This window comes from Myxine glutinosa, chromosome 11 (genome assembly GCF_964187855.1).
Source record: "Myxine glutinosa chromosome 11, kmMyxGlut1.1, whole genome shotgun sequence".
NCBI lineage: Eukaryota > Metazoa > Chordata > Myxini > Myxiniformes > Myxinidae > Myxine > Myxine glutinosa.
Genome location: NC_136271.1, coordinates 70,424,585 through 70,439,437, shown reverse-complemented (window position 1 = coordinate 70,439,437; position 14,853 = coordinate 70,424,585). Strand labels below are relative to the sequence as shown.

Below are 14,853 nucleotides of genomic sequence, written 5' to 3'. Positions count from 1 at the left end.
GGCGGCCCCGGCAGGCCGTTTGTTTTGACGTTCCGTGACAGGCCCCGCACCCCCACCTCCGGGCCGACCGGGTGACCGGAATGAATCCCGGTGTCCCGATCCGAACCTTCAGAGCGGGCCGGCTGGGGAGTGACTGGCACCCCGTACCTGCACTTTCCGTCCCTGCGGTCCCAAATACCGGAACCACCCACGGTCCCAAATACACGGTCCCTGCGGTCCCAAATACCGGAACGCGTGACGTGGTGACGTCATCGCGCTTTCACCTTAAAAGATTTATTTGATATAAGTTAATATGGATGGTTGGATGTCAATGAAAGCTGGTCTGTTGGGAGCCGTTGGTGAGGTATGTGGATGGACAAAAGGACCACCGAGGCACTCGGAAACATGGTGGTGGGATGATGAAGTTGGAAAGAGGATTGACGAGAAGAGGAAGAAGTTCAAGGAGTGGCAGAAGGCGAAGGGTACGGGAGCAGAAACAGCAGAGCATGAAAGTTATAAGGCAGCCATGAAGGCTGCAAAGAAAGAGGTAGCAAAGGCGCAGGAGGCATGTAGGAAAATGTTCGGAGAACGCTTGGATTCGGAAGAGGGTCAGAAAGCAGTATTCAGGATTGCAAAGCAGATAGCGAAAGAGAGGTGTGATGTGATGGGGGTGAGCTGCTTGAAGGATGAAGTGGGCCAAATCGTTGTCGACCCAGATGGAATTAAAGGAAGATGGAAAAGATATATGGAAATGCTGTTGAATACAGAGAATGAATGGGATGGCAACATAGAGAGTAACCCAATTTTAGGACCGGCAGAGAAGATAACTGAGAAGGAAGTTGAGGAAGCGATAAAAGCAATGAAGGGTAGAAAAGCGGGAGGGCCGACGGGAGTTGTGGGAGATATGTTGAAGGCAGCAGGAAGTTGGGGTGTGAAGAGAATGACAGAGATCTGTAATCTGGTGGTGAAAGAAGGCCGCATTCCAGTGGATTGGGAACTGAGTACCCTCGTCCCTCTATACAAGGGGAAAGGTGACCCTCTGGAGTGTGCCTCGTACCGAGCGATAAAGTTATTGGAGCATGGAATGAAGGTATTGGAAAGGGTGTTGGAGAGGAGGATAAGGAAGAAAGTGAAGATCGACGAAATGCAGTTTGGATTTATGCCAGGAAGAGGAACGACAGGCGCGCTTTTCATTGTCATTGAGGAAGTTAGGAGTGGAGGAATGGTTGATCAGAGTAGTGATGGCAATGTACAAAAGAGCGTGCACAGCTGTAAGGACGAAGGACGGGAACAGTGGTGAGTTTGAGGTGAAGGTGGGAGTGCATCAGGGGTCGGTACTAAGTCCACTACTATTTGTAGCTGTGATGGAGGTGCTGGCTCAGAACGTAAAGGAGGGTTTACCGTGGGAGTTGTTGCATGCAGATGATCTGGTGTTGATTGCGGAAAGTATGGATGGACTGAAGGAAAAGATGAACACGTGGAAGGAATGTATGGAGACAAAAGGTCTGAAGGTGAATATCGGAAAGACGAAGGTGATGGCAAGTGGTAAAGCATGTGGTGAGGTGGAAAGAACTGGGAAGTGGCCCTGTGCTGTGTGTAGGAAGGGTGTCGGAGTGAACTCCATTCAGTGTACAATGTGCGCTGAGTGGGTTCATCAAAAATGTAGTGGTCTGAGAGGGTCATTAACCAGTGTGGCAGCTACATTCAAATGTAAGGTGTGCACAGAGGGAGCTGCAGATGGAGGAAATGTTGAGTTGGATCTTGGAGACGGCGTGAAGCTGGAAGGTGTGAAAACATTTTGCTACCTCGGAGACATGCTGAATGGAGAAGGTGGATCAGACTCGGCAACGGTTGCTCGAGTGAGATGTGCATGGAAGAAGTTTCGGGAATTGAGTGGCGTGCTGATGATGAGGGGAGTGTCATTGAAGCTGAAGGGAAAGGTGTATGCTGCATGTGTGAGAAGTGTTATGATTTATGGGAGCGAGACATGGGTAATGAACGTAGAGCAGCAACGAAGGTTGGAAAGGGTGGAAATGCGAATGGTTCGACGGATGTGCGGAGTATCGTTGAGAGAGAGGAAGACAAATGATTAATTGCGAAAGATGATGGGAATAGAGCCTGTGATTGATGCTGTGAAGAGGAACAGGTTGAGATGGTTTGGTCATGTGTTGAGGAAGGATGAAAGTGACTGGTTGAGAAGAGTGATGGAAATGAATGTAGAAGGAAGTAGAAGACGGGGAAGACCGAGAAAGACTTGGCTAAAGATGGTGGAAGAAGAAATGCGGGCAAGGGGGTTAACAAGGAGAGATGCAGAAAATAGGGCAAAATGGAGAAGATTGTCATGGGGACCGCAAGGCTAACCCCCGCTCTAGCAGGGAAAATGGCCTTTAAAATGCATGTTGTTGTTGTTGTTGCTTCGCTGGCGGGAACACCAATTTTTTTTTGTGTTGCAAATAGACTGAAGAGCAAACTGCTTTGTGATGCTTCAATAGGCGGTGTATATTCGGAAATGGTGTTTGATAGGGCGATATTAAAATAGAAATGTTAAAAGAAAAACTATTGAATATAGCAAATGTTTGCTGAATGTAATCAATATGAAAAACGGGATTGAATGAGGCTTGGCATTATTACATGTGAAGAAGATGATTAAGGAGGAAGAGTTTTTTTGTTTTTTTTAAATGTAAATGAGTATGAGTTGGATTCGTGGAGATTCGTGGAGATTTGGAATCAACGTGGTGGATAAAACATCTTTGTAGGGAGAGGGATACGTGGTTATGTTTACTTCCTGAGAGTGGTTTCATTGAAATCTGATCTCAAGTTAACAAAGAAGGATTCCTGGAAGATCCTGCTCCTCGTGCAGGGATAACCAACGTCCGTGTTGGCATTTGCAGTTTTGACACGCATGTCCATGTACCCGTAAAAAAAATATAAAAATAAAATAAATTTTTTGCATCACAAGCACTCCCGGGAGTTACCCGAATCCACCGTAGTTGGATTTATTTGAATCCGTTAATCCGTTCTCAAGTTATAACATGACAAACAGACAGACAGACAGACACGGCTCCTTTTATAAAATATAGATTAAATTATTTTTGCAATGACACTGGTTTATTCTATGTTTCGAGTCAACATGAACCAACCATACACCGCTTCAATCTAGAAACTTTGCAATAACGACAAAGGGATTGCAGTGTTACGATTATATTTACTATATTATTCGTATTAACGCTATTATTATTACTAGGGCATGCCCGTACGTGGGTGCCCGTTCCTTGCCAAAAAAAAAAAAAAACGCTACCCGTACGCTCTACCCCGCCCGTACGCCCGTACGCCCGTAAACAAAAAAAACAATGCTCTTCGCTTCCGCCCTTCGCTCTGACTGAATTGGGAGAAATAATGCGCATAAGAAATCGAGAAATTATTATTTTCTCCGGAAGAAATCGAATTACGAACCGTAATGGCGCACGCGCTCGGCTCGGCTCGCTCTCACATCGGCCACGCCTACGCAACAACGCGTTCTGTGATTGGCTGCCGGAAGTGCAGTCTTCACTGTCCGGAAGGTCGCAAATCGCAGTTACGATGAATCGCAAATTAGTTTTAATTAGTTTTAAAACATAGTTTAACGGCAACATAGTTTTCCAACGTGAAATAAATGAATACGCTCTCAAATGTGCCGTCCGAGGCAGAGTCTGTTCGCCACGTTCGGCACACGTGATAGCTCGCTGCTCTCTGATTGGTTGAATCGTTTTTTGGACATAGCTCGGTAACTACTTCTCCGATTAATATGAAACCTTGAAAAGGCACATCCTCGGGTCCCCAGCAATATACCTGGCAAGTTTCAAGTATATCGGACCCGTGGTTGTCGAGAAACAGCGGTCACAGACATACAGACATACAAACATACAAACATACAAACATACAAACATACACACAGAGATTACTGGAATTATAGATAGATGAAAACAATACTGCTGTATTATATTAATAATAACAATAATAATATTATAATAATTGGTTTCTTCCAAAAAGACTTTCGCAGCCATAGGCTGAATTACAGTCAATTTACAAATACTGCATTTTGATTACAATAATAAGTTACAATAACAATATAAGATGCAAGTTATAAAATGCATAAACCAATATCAAGTTATTTCAACACAAAAAGGGCAGAAGGAAAATATGAAAGGCAATATAAAGCATTGCAATTTAAAATATTTAAAATAATGAAGTAGATCAAAACAATATATTGTGGTAGAGTAGACCCAGAGTGGTGCACAACAAAGGCACCATGAAATGTAGTGAGAAAAAATAAATAAATAAAGCTGCACCAAGCCTCCCGATGAAGTTTAACCAGACCGAAGAAGCCATGGAGGCTGCGACATTGACCGTCTCCCCGACCTCAATCCCACAACTCCAGCGATATCCACAACGTTTGCGCAGAAAAACACTGAGAAGTCTCTTGGACACGTAGCAGACAACACCAAGGTCCACACGCAGACCAAGCAGTGGGAGGAGGGTCGCAGGAACGAGCACGGTGGTGGGCCCGATTGCGAGCAGATCAAGTCATGAGCAGAGGGAGGGCAGCCGTGGCAGGAAGGGAGTGCCCATCTATGATGCCAAGGCAGATCCAAAACATCGCTGACAAAACAAAGAAGCATGCAACACAGAGCCAGGTGCACAACGGAGTGCCAGGTGCGCTATGGAGAGCCAGGTGCGCTACGGAGAGCCAGGTGCGCTACGGAGAGCCAGGTGCGCTACGGAGAGCCAGGTGCGCTACAGAGAGCCAGGAGCCGAATCCATCGACATCCAGGGCAGTTCCCGTCTAGCCAGCAGCTCAAGGACAGCACGGGCATAAAGGTAAAATGTAGAGCCAAGGATATAGCACCACTCACGACTCGCAAGTTTTCAGGCATTCTTCCATCACGATCCTTGCTCAAAACCCCGCCGATGAAACCCACCGCCAGAAACCTCCCGGCCACTGCAAGTGCGGCCTGAAAGGTCATGAACCCGAACATCACAAAAACCGCCACATCCACAAACAGGGGCACGCAGTCTATGCTGTAATGGGAGGGAGGGTGCACCTCCCCGGCACCAAGAACATCAGAGGGTCAATCACTGCAGAACCCCAGCACCGAACCGTGCGATACAGGGAGCTCAAGGTGTCTGGACAGTTATTATGAATCCACATTGAAGTATTGGAAATCCCTCATTTGCTAAATTTGGATATGAATGAAAATAAACGACTAACAAAACTGCAAAACTTAAGGACTCTTTTCACCACAAGACACACGCACGATGCTGGCTAATCCAGGTATTAGTTTATTCTTTGTTTCGAGTCAACCATGAACCAACCATACACTGCTTCAATCTGGAAACTTTGAAATAGCGACAAAGGGATTGCAGTGTTATGATTATATTTACTATATTATTATTAGTATTAACGCTATTATCATTATTACGAAAACAATACTACTGTCTTAAGAAATCTGGGCTAATTTGTCCGAAGCGATGAAGTCTAAGGCCTATACGTACTGTCGTTGGAAGACCAGTAACGCCGATGCTTTCGATATTTTATGGTGATTTTAGCAATCGGTTTGTTTGTGTTTCACACTGAATGAAAAACGTTAAAGTAGATCATGGCGATTGTGATATATGACGGGTTAGACGATATGTTCGGCCTGAACTAAATTGGAATCAAAATGGCGGTGTGCGGAGTCAGCCAGCGTACCGCCGTAATGACATCAGATGTAATCACATCACCTTGTCATGTGACCAGATCCTCATCTCTGATTGGTATACATTTGGAGGGGACATACATACATACATACATACATACATACATACGTACATACTTACGGACGGACAAACTGTTCTAGACGGGCTACACTGTAAAAACTATGAAAGTGAGCATGCTCTGCAGGCCCAAACTTCGTCATTAACAACTTTAATTGAGAGGTAATTTGGCTGTAATACCTTGCAGCCGCTGCTTTCTCAAAGCATGCGTATTAGTCACCTTTTCTTCACTTTATGCTTCTCCAGGTACGGTGCGTACTTTCAGGAAGCAGCAGCAGCAGGGGAGAGTCGATGAAGAGCAGCAGCAGCAGAAGAAAATGGCAGAGGATGACAATAAATGCGAGATGGAAAAGAAATTTTGTGAAGCAATGACTCTTGGCAGCCGCTGTGAGGTTTCTACTGCTAAACAGCCCACCAGGAGAGGAACCATCGCCTTTGTTGGTACATCTGACATAGTGTCGTTTTGGCCATCTATAATGTCACCATAAAGTAGGGGGAGAGAGAGGAGAGTTTACTGTGGGCCTGACACGGCGAGCCAGCTGATCGTTAACATTTTTCTGTGTACCTCTTAGACCTCTTCATGGACCATCATGATGTAGCAGTTTTTTAAACATCTGAATTATCATGCAATTCAGCATATAGCTGCAAATGATAATAAATAAATTAAAACCAAAAGCTCTGGGACTAGTTGGACAATTTTCTTAAAGAAAATCTTAGTTACAGTTGAGCGTAATTGTTTCAGCAAGCGATAATCTGTTATTCCTGACCAATTACAGACGAGACATGTAGTTGGTGCTTTTTGTATTATATATGTACATACATCCACAGAAAAAAAAGATTACATATGTATTATGTACATTATGTTGTGTAAATGACTCCTAGTGGTTGATCATGCTTTGAATAGAGCAGCTATTTATTTAAAGTAAATGTTTAGAATAAGTGTAAATTAATTAATCATGCAATTAGATGTGCGTCGCTTATATGTCTAGTTAGATGACGTCCACACACCCTATGTTTACATCTAAAATTACCAACACTGTTGACCCCATTTTTACTGGTTTTTGTTTAAATAATTGAGGCTTGTGGAAGAGGTAGTATTAGTACACTGAAACACTTAGGACACAACAGGACAAAAGGAACAGTTGAGAAAGGGGGGAACACAGACAGCAGAGTTGACAGCCAAGTTAGAGGCAGATTTGGGCAAACAATCGGTGTGGGTAGAAATGAGGGACAGGAGAGGATGTGTAGGGTGGAGAAGATGGATACAGGAGGAAACTCTCAGGAGGGAAAACTGGAAATTTGGAAGGAGGAGGAATTGGGATGGGGTGAGAGGAGGGGCGTTAACGAGGGTAGAAAAGATCATGGTTTTGAATTGGGGACGATCTAAGATGGTGGTGAACAGCTGTCTTGAAGATCTGGAGGGAAGGATGCGATTGAAGAGAATGTGGAAGTTGGTTCCACAGGTATAAACGAGAGGAATGAATGAGTGGACGTGAGCAGTGATCCTGGATATAGGTAGTTTCGCCAGAACGGGGTTGATGGTTGACCGTGTGTACCCTCCAGGAACCTGGGGGAGGAGGGGACAAAATACGGAAAGAGCAGAGCGTGAAAAACCAGAAAGGAGATGGTAGAAGACAGAGACCACCGAACTGTCTGCGGCGGCGAAGTGATAGGCTCATCGTCTCAGTTTTATTGCTGGACATTCCGATAATCTTAAAGGCCTTTGTTTTTACAACGTCGAGTTGAGCAAGATGTGAGGCATGCGAACCAGCCCAGAGGGGAGAGCAGTACTCCATCAAGCTACAGATGAAGGCCTTGTAGGTGGATAGGAGTTCAGGTTTGCCAATGAAGGACTTTGTATGATGGAGGAGTCCCAGTCTGTGCTTGGTTTTGGAAGCCAAGTTTGAAGTGTGGTTTGCTCAAGAAAGATCATGGCTGATAGTGAGACTCAGGAGTTTGAGTGCCTGAACTTCCTCAAGAGGATTGTTAAGAAAGCAGATAGGAGGGTTTGCCAGACGTTTCTTTATGAGATGGTGAGAGTGTTAGATTTGTGAGGATTGAAAGACATGTTTGAAGTGTTTGACCAGCTTGTGATTTTGTCAAGGTCATGAGAGGGAAGAGGCTGCAGCCTGCCTATCTGAAGGATGAGGGATGTCACGGCAGAGGGTGGAATCATCAGCAAATTGATAAAGAGGATTTTCCCCGAGTCAGAGAGATCATTGATGAAGATCTGGAATAGGACTGGGCCCAGAACACTACCTTGGGGGCACTCAAGCCTTAACAGGGAGAAGAGATGAAAGGATTCCATCGATTACCACACGTTGGCTCCGAGAGTAGAGGAAGTCAGTGAGCCATTTGTGGAGTTGGCCTTGGATGCCATAGACCGAGAGTTTGGAGAGTAGGATGGGATGCCAGACGAGGAAAAGCATGAGATATGTCCAGAGAGACAGCCCTGATATCATGTCTCACATTGAAGACCTCCATCCATTGTTGGGTGAATATAAGTGGAGTGACCTGGTCTGATACCAAGTTGGTGATCTGAGATGAGGTTTTTGGAATAAAGGAAAGATTACATATCACCTGCGATGATGGATTCCATGACCTTGCTGATGATTGGGAGTAAGCTGATAGGTCTTGAGTTAAGGGGTCGCTCTTTGCACCTTTTTAGTCTCGAAGAGAAGAGATGAACTTCTAAAATGAATCGTGATGTACATCAGTTCGTCCATACGTCCGTCTGGTTTCCGTTAACTTTTTGCTATTTTTGCTACTCCTCCTTATCACCCAGCTGATTGTTCTGAATCTTGACACATGAATACAAGATAGTAACCCACACAATCGCTCTGGCTTCAATCTTTTGATTTCAGATCATGGGCGCTCCAAAGGGGGTTACCCCCTGAAATTTCGGATCCCTACTCATCCCTTATTTACCAACTGATTGCTCTGAAACCCAATTCAGCCCTTCTACTTGATCGTCCGCAGGATCCCTTGGTGTTAGATTTTTCGTTTTCTTATCAGGGGGCCTCCCAAGTGGTCCACCAAAATCAGCAGGGGTCTGAAATACAAGCTCAAGAGATGACTGTCAGTCCACTTGGGGCTATATCTTGTGTAGTGCAGTGGGCCCTTTTCCAAGCATATGGAAGATGACCTAAGACATGATAGGGTTGAAAAGGGCAGAGGGAGGATGGGAAATGGCAGCAGTGCAGGATTTTAAAACATGTGAGCTGATGCCATCCGGTCCAGTTGCAGAGTCAGAGTCGAGGGTTTAAATAACCTTATCCACCTTATGGGTGCAAAAGACAGATTCCAGAAACTATGATGTGCGTGCCAGAGTCAACAAAGGTGGGAGCGACACATGATGTAGGAGAAACCAGGGAGCATCAAGCAGATATCTGCGTCAGGCCGAGTGCTTCCATGCAGAGGCCACACCCCACCCAGCCAGAGCCACCTCTCTTTCTGTCTTTCTCTCTCCCTCTCTCTCAGCCAGCAGCATGAGACGTTCGCGTTTTGAGCTGCCGGGACTGTGCAGACCCATCCTGCAGTCTGAACAGTTTTCCCACAACTTAACTCTACCTGTCTTTTCCCTCTCGCTTTGTCTTTCTCGCATGGTGTCTGATTGGGCCCTTAAATGACATAATGTAAGGTCTTCACTTGTTTGTATCGTAGGTGAACGTGTATCGATAGAGGGTGAAGGGTTTGTTATCATTTATTTATTACGTACCAATTGCTTCTTTTAAGCCTGGTGTTGGCTTAGTGGTTAGGGTGCCGGCTTGGGATCCTAGGATCCTGGGTTCGAATCCTGGTCGATCGCTGAATTAACGCCAGGGGGGTTGACTCAGCCTGTCATCCTCCCGAGGTCGGCAAATTGAGTACCAGTTCACTGGTAATTCCCTGTGTGTCGCAAGAGTCGACTAACAGGGTTGGTGGCAGGAAGGGCATCCGGCCGTAAAACATTGCTTCAAAAAGGGGACCATGGTGCCCGAAAAAGGCCAACCCCTGCTGTGCAGGGAAAAATGGCCTCTAAAGGTGGTTCTTTTCTTTTGTACCAATTGCTTCTTTTATATTCCCCACCCTGTGACTTTTGTAGTTAAACCTACTTGGTCTCGGGGTGAATTATGACTGTGGTGGTTCTCATTTGGTGGTTAAGAAAGATCCATTAAGGAATTGATTGGCCGCGGTTATTCAACGCCAGACACTCGGACAGCATCACTCGTCTCAGTCTCGCTTGGCCTGATTGCTTACTAGACGATGGTGCTGATTGACATAATGTTGGGCCAATTTGTATTTCCAATCCATACGGTATCTTGGCATTTAGACGTGAGATCCGGCAGGGAAGACACCAAAACGGTCGACCATTACGGTCACATTGAGGTAACTTACTGGGATTGAGCCAGGCAAATGGAATAACCGGTGGAGAGAGATGTAGGTGAGCTTTTAAGATCATATTTGTACATTCATACACCAGAAAAATATTACTTTTGTATATATACAAGTTGATATATGTATATGTATGAAGGAAATGACTTCCAATTATTGCTTGCAGGTTTATGGTCACTTTTGAGTTGTTTGGTGTGATTTTGTTATCCGACAACATTGGATTAAACTACAAACTCATTCCGGTTCTTTGCAGATATGACACTGCTTTATAAAGTTTGCTGTACCTTTGGATGATATGCTGGCTGTCCTTTGTTTGTGCTCGCTTGAGGATGTTAAAGACCTCCTGCTGCCTTTCTAAACGAGTAGGCCTTGTGTGCTGAATTTGCAATTGCTAGCCAGATTACATTCAGTAGAGTAGATACATACTGCTGCTGAAATGGTTTAAATGCTTGTTAAACTAGAACGACACTCGGTATAGTGCATACCTCCACCAGGCTGAACACTTTACATTTTGTATCCCACTGATATCCCGGATCTGGATCCGGACCTGAACCAAAATCTAATCGGCTTGTTCTTGTCACCTAACCAGCTCATTCCCCAAGTTTAGTCACAACTTGTCCATAACTTTTTCAAATATCATGTTATATATTGCTTTTCGCACAATCTCTCAATGGTGAAGAATCACTTAAAGATTAAATAATTATCGTATCAGAATCCATATTCAGATCTTCACCAAAATCGAATAGATTCGTTATTTTCACACACCCAACCTCTCCACCAAGTTTAGTCCAAATCCGTCTTCAACTTTTTGAGATATCGTGCTATGTATCGGTTTTAGCCTATCACTCAATGGTGAAGGATCACTTAAAAAAATTCTACTAGCCGAATCCGGATCTTCACCAAAATCTAATCATTTTGTCCTTGTTGCATGCACTACCTCTGCCAAATTTGTCCGAATCCGTCCACAACTTTTTGAGATATCTTGTTCACAGACAAACAGACATACAGACAGGGGTGAAAACATAACCATCAGTGGTGGATGTAACTTTTATCAGATAACTGGACAGATATGCCAAAAAAACACGTGATTTGTAATACATGTACCTATTTTCAAACCTTCACTTTTTGTGATGCTACTTCTGAATCGAATACCTACACACGTGCAGGTGAAACCGATTTCAAACCTGGTTACTGGATTGGTGTACGCTTGGATGAGCCTCTAGGAAAGAACAACGGCAGGTGATTATGAGATCGCTTCTACTTCTTCCAACTTCCTTTGCAAACGAATCCCTTTTTTTTCTCCCATTTTCCCACTCGTTTACCCATCGAATGTCCCTTGCTATTAAATTGCATTTGTTAAATTGTCTCCACTTGGTGTTGGTGTGGTATGCAGTTTTGGGGACAGACGGTATTTTGAATGTCCGCCCAAGTACGGTGTTTTCGTGAAGCCACAATGTGTGAACGTGGGCGACTTTCCTGAGGAAGATGATGGCCTTGGAGAAGACGAGATGTGATGTGGTCCGGCCTGGAATTGTGTCCTGCTGTTTTCAGACTCTCTCTGAGTTTTTGCCTTTCATTATCACATCCTAATAGTCTAGCGGCTAAGTCGAAAAATATGGCAGTATATTTCACTTTGTGGAGAAATTATGAAACTTTGCACACAGGTTGGGGACCCCAGTAGGAACATTTTTCGATTAGGACCCAACTCTGAAAGCCCCCTGGTGGCCGCCATCTTGAATTTCAATATGGCTGCCACATTTGATATATATTTGCCTATAACTTCGAAACTAAAGCAGATAGAAATACGATTTCAGTGGCTAACCCCCCATTTTCAGACTCAAGGAATCCAGTGAAATCAAAGACAATGCATATCTGGTGTCCGCCATCTTGGATTCCAAGATGGCCGCCATATTCGACATATTTTCTTATAACCCTTAATCCAAATTACATAGGACCTGCACGTGTGTAGGTGTTACATTACATCCCTGCGCATCGTAAGAGCGTGACCAAGGGTTGGCGTCAGGAAGGGCATCCGGCCATAAAAACATTGCCTCAAACAGGGAACCATGATTGTCATGGGGCCCGCAAGGCTAACCCCCGCTTTAGCGGGGAAAATGGCCTTAAAACGATCATTCATAGGACTGCAACTTCAGCGGCTAACGTCAGTTTTCATAGCACTGTCCATCACAGGCACATAGGGATGTTCCCTGGAGATTTGCTTTGTAGCATTTGCATTTTCCTTTACAAGTTTTCTTGCACTTGCAGCTCAGGAGCTCGTAGCACGCCTTAGATGCCTCGGGTAGTACGGTCCATATCACTGTCCATATCTCGCCATCCTTCTCCCAACCCCAATCAGCTGGAGGGGGAACAACTGGGTCCTTCTTCAGTAATTCATCTGTAGGTGGCCTGACAGGCCCATAAGAGATCGGAACATGAGCATCCTTTGGGAGAGGTTGTGCAGCAGGTACACTTGTGTACTCCAATGAGAGTTTCTGAACGTATTTCGCCTGGCTCGAATCGTCATCAAACATGGAGGTGCCGAGGCGAGATAGACCAGAATTAGTCGCATCTGGATGCTGACAGAGGGAATGAGCAGTCCCGTGAAAGGAGTCTTTTGCCGAAATTGAGCTTGGGTTATGGTCTATGTTGTCAGCTTGTCCTGTGGTGAAAACGCCCTTCTGAAGCTGTGGTGGACAGACCACACCATCCTCTTCATACTGCTTTGCACAGACGATTTGCTACACCAGACGATAACCTCAGCAAACGATCATAGGAAATGCAGAGCCCCAAACCATGGAACCGATCCACAAGTTCACGCTTCCTAGTCTCTGAATGCATCTTTGAGCCAACATAAATTGGGAGAGGTGTTTCCTGTGATCTGTTGTGTCGGACAGCAGAACGCTGATGTCTGGCATGTTTCACACTGTTAAAGACAAGCAGCTGGGCAATTGTTAATCCAGCATTTCGCTGGCGCGTTGTCCGTTCTATTTGGTCCCTTATGTTTGGCCCCTCAAGCAGCATGCTCACGAAGGCTAGCAGCACGTAGCACGTTTGGTACAGATCTTACCTGTTCATCGCGGTTTAATTTCCCATTGCAGACGCAAGAGTTTTCGAAAATATGCTTACGAACAATTGTTGCCGCTTTTGCCAAGCACATGATATCTGAATCAATGTCACAAGCTCTAACTACCGCGTCTCCAATATCACGGTAAACTACGAAGAGGATTTCGCGCCCATGCTTTGTGGCCGTCAGATGTGGACAGTTCTGCAAGAGTCTTTCCTTTAAGCGTGTTCTGTTTACTTGAACCTCAGGATCCATCCCAAGATCAACCAGACGTTGGTTGTAGCCAGGTCGGTTGTAGCCAAGATCAACCAGCCAGGTCGGCTAAACGGAAGACGGGAGAAGTGTCTTGCGAATTACTGGCTTCTTCTATGTGAGCTATAAGTTCTGCCAGTGCTATACTATGAAATGAGGAAGTGGGCGATTCCTCACAGGATTTTTGTGCAGCCCTCGCATCATGAAACAGTTTTGTCATACAGGCTTTGTGATACTTGGCCTCTAGAGCCACCAGATCCCCACCAGCAAGTTTTCTGAGCAAACACGAGTCCCTAAGTTGAATCGCATATTGTCTTACAGTATTGTCAATCGCAAAGGTTGACGCAGCATGGAGTTCACCTTCACTACTGTCACAGAACAGACACATGTCCTTTTTGCCTGCAGTACGCTTATCTGCACTCATTCTCCTAGTTTTTGTGGGAGATGCTTCAGGTTCATCGTCACAGGCTACCTTACGCTTTCTCCATCTATCTAACTTCAGTTCACAATATTCATTTTTACAAAGTTTATGTCAGCAAGCCTGATGTGCACGTAGTGTTTGCTCAATGCCAGTCCCATCATCTAGATTAGTGAAATCAATTTTCAATGGGTTGTAGCCAGCATCCTTAGCGTTATTTAGTTCTTGGGCGAGTGTCCGGTATCCCATTCCTTTCGTAAGCCGCTTTCCCCTGTCAGGTACAACAAGGGGGTCCTGGGTTTTCTTTTGGCAAAGGACACAGATGCTCCAGTTGAAGTCAGGTGTTACTCCTGCCTTTGATGAGCTGTCTGTTGATGCTGAAGGAACGATCTTGAATGACCTGGACATGGTTTATGGTTTTCCACCTGTAAAAGAAAACATGCGTTAATACAATAATGATAACGAACTTTGATGTCTGCAAAGACCTTTCTTGCATAAAAAAGGAAATCTTCTGTCTTAACCTAAACTAATGCAAACAGATGGCAGCACTGAAATAATATGGGGTGCTAAGTAAAATCATATGGGGTGCTAACTGATCACCTGTTCACCCAAATTGTCATGAGGGGGGGTGGGGGGGGGGGGGCGGGGGTTAGCCACTGCAATCGTATTTCTATCTGCTTTAGTTTCGAAGTTATAGGCAAATATATATCAAATCTGGCGGCCATTCTGAAATTCAAGATGGCGGCCACCAGGGGGCGTTTCAGAGTTGGGTCCTAATCGAAAAATGTTCCTACTGGGGTCCTCCACCTGTCTGCAAAGTTTCATAATTTCTCCACAAAGTGAAATATTTTTCGACTTAGCCTAAGTCTTAGCCTCTTGCGTTACTCAGTGAACTTTATGATGGAACGTACAAATGTAAATCTTTCATTCATTTGGATGTTGGGTAGAGTTTTGCCTTTTTGGTGAGCTAGGG

The 14,853-nt window shown here is 44.9% G+C and overlaps 1 protein-coding gene across 2 annotated transcripts in view; it reads left to right on the top strand.

Moving 5' to 3' along the window:
• The window catches only part of TBCB (tubulin folding cofactor B), a 38,939-nt gene extending 27,274 nt beyond the window's left edge, over positions 1-11,665 (top strand). For both annotated transcript variants that reach the window (XM_068130817.2, XM_068130816.2), the window contains exons 4-6: positions 6,019-6,213; positions 11,313-11,385; positions 11,540-11,665. In XM_068130817.2, the coding sequence (XP_067986918.2) occupies positions 6,019-6,213; positions 11,313-11,385; positions 11,540-11,660 (389 nt within the window). In that variant the 3' untranslated portion in view covers positions 11,661-11,665. The remainder of the gene's footprint in view (positions 1-6,018; positions 6,214-11,312; positions 11,386-11,539) is intronic.
• The last annotated feature ends 3,188 nt before the right edge of the window (positions 11,666-14,853 follow it).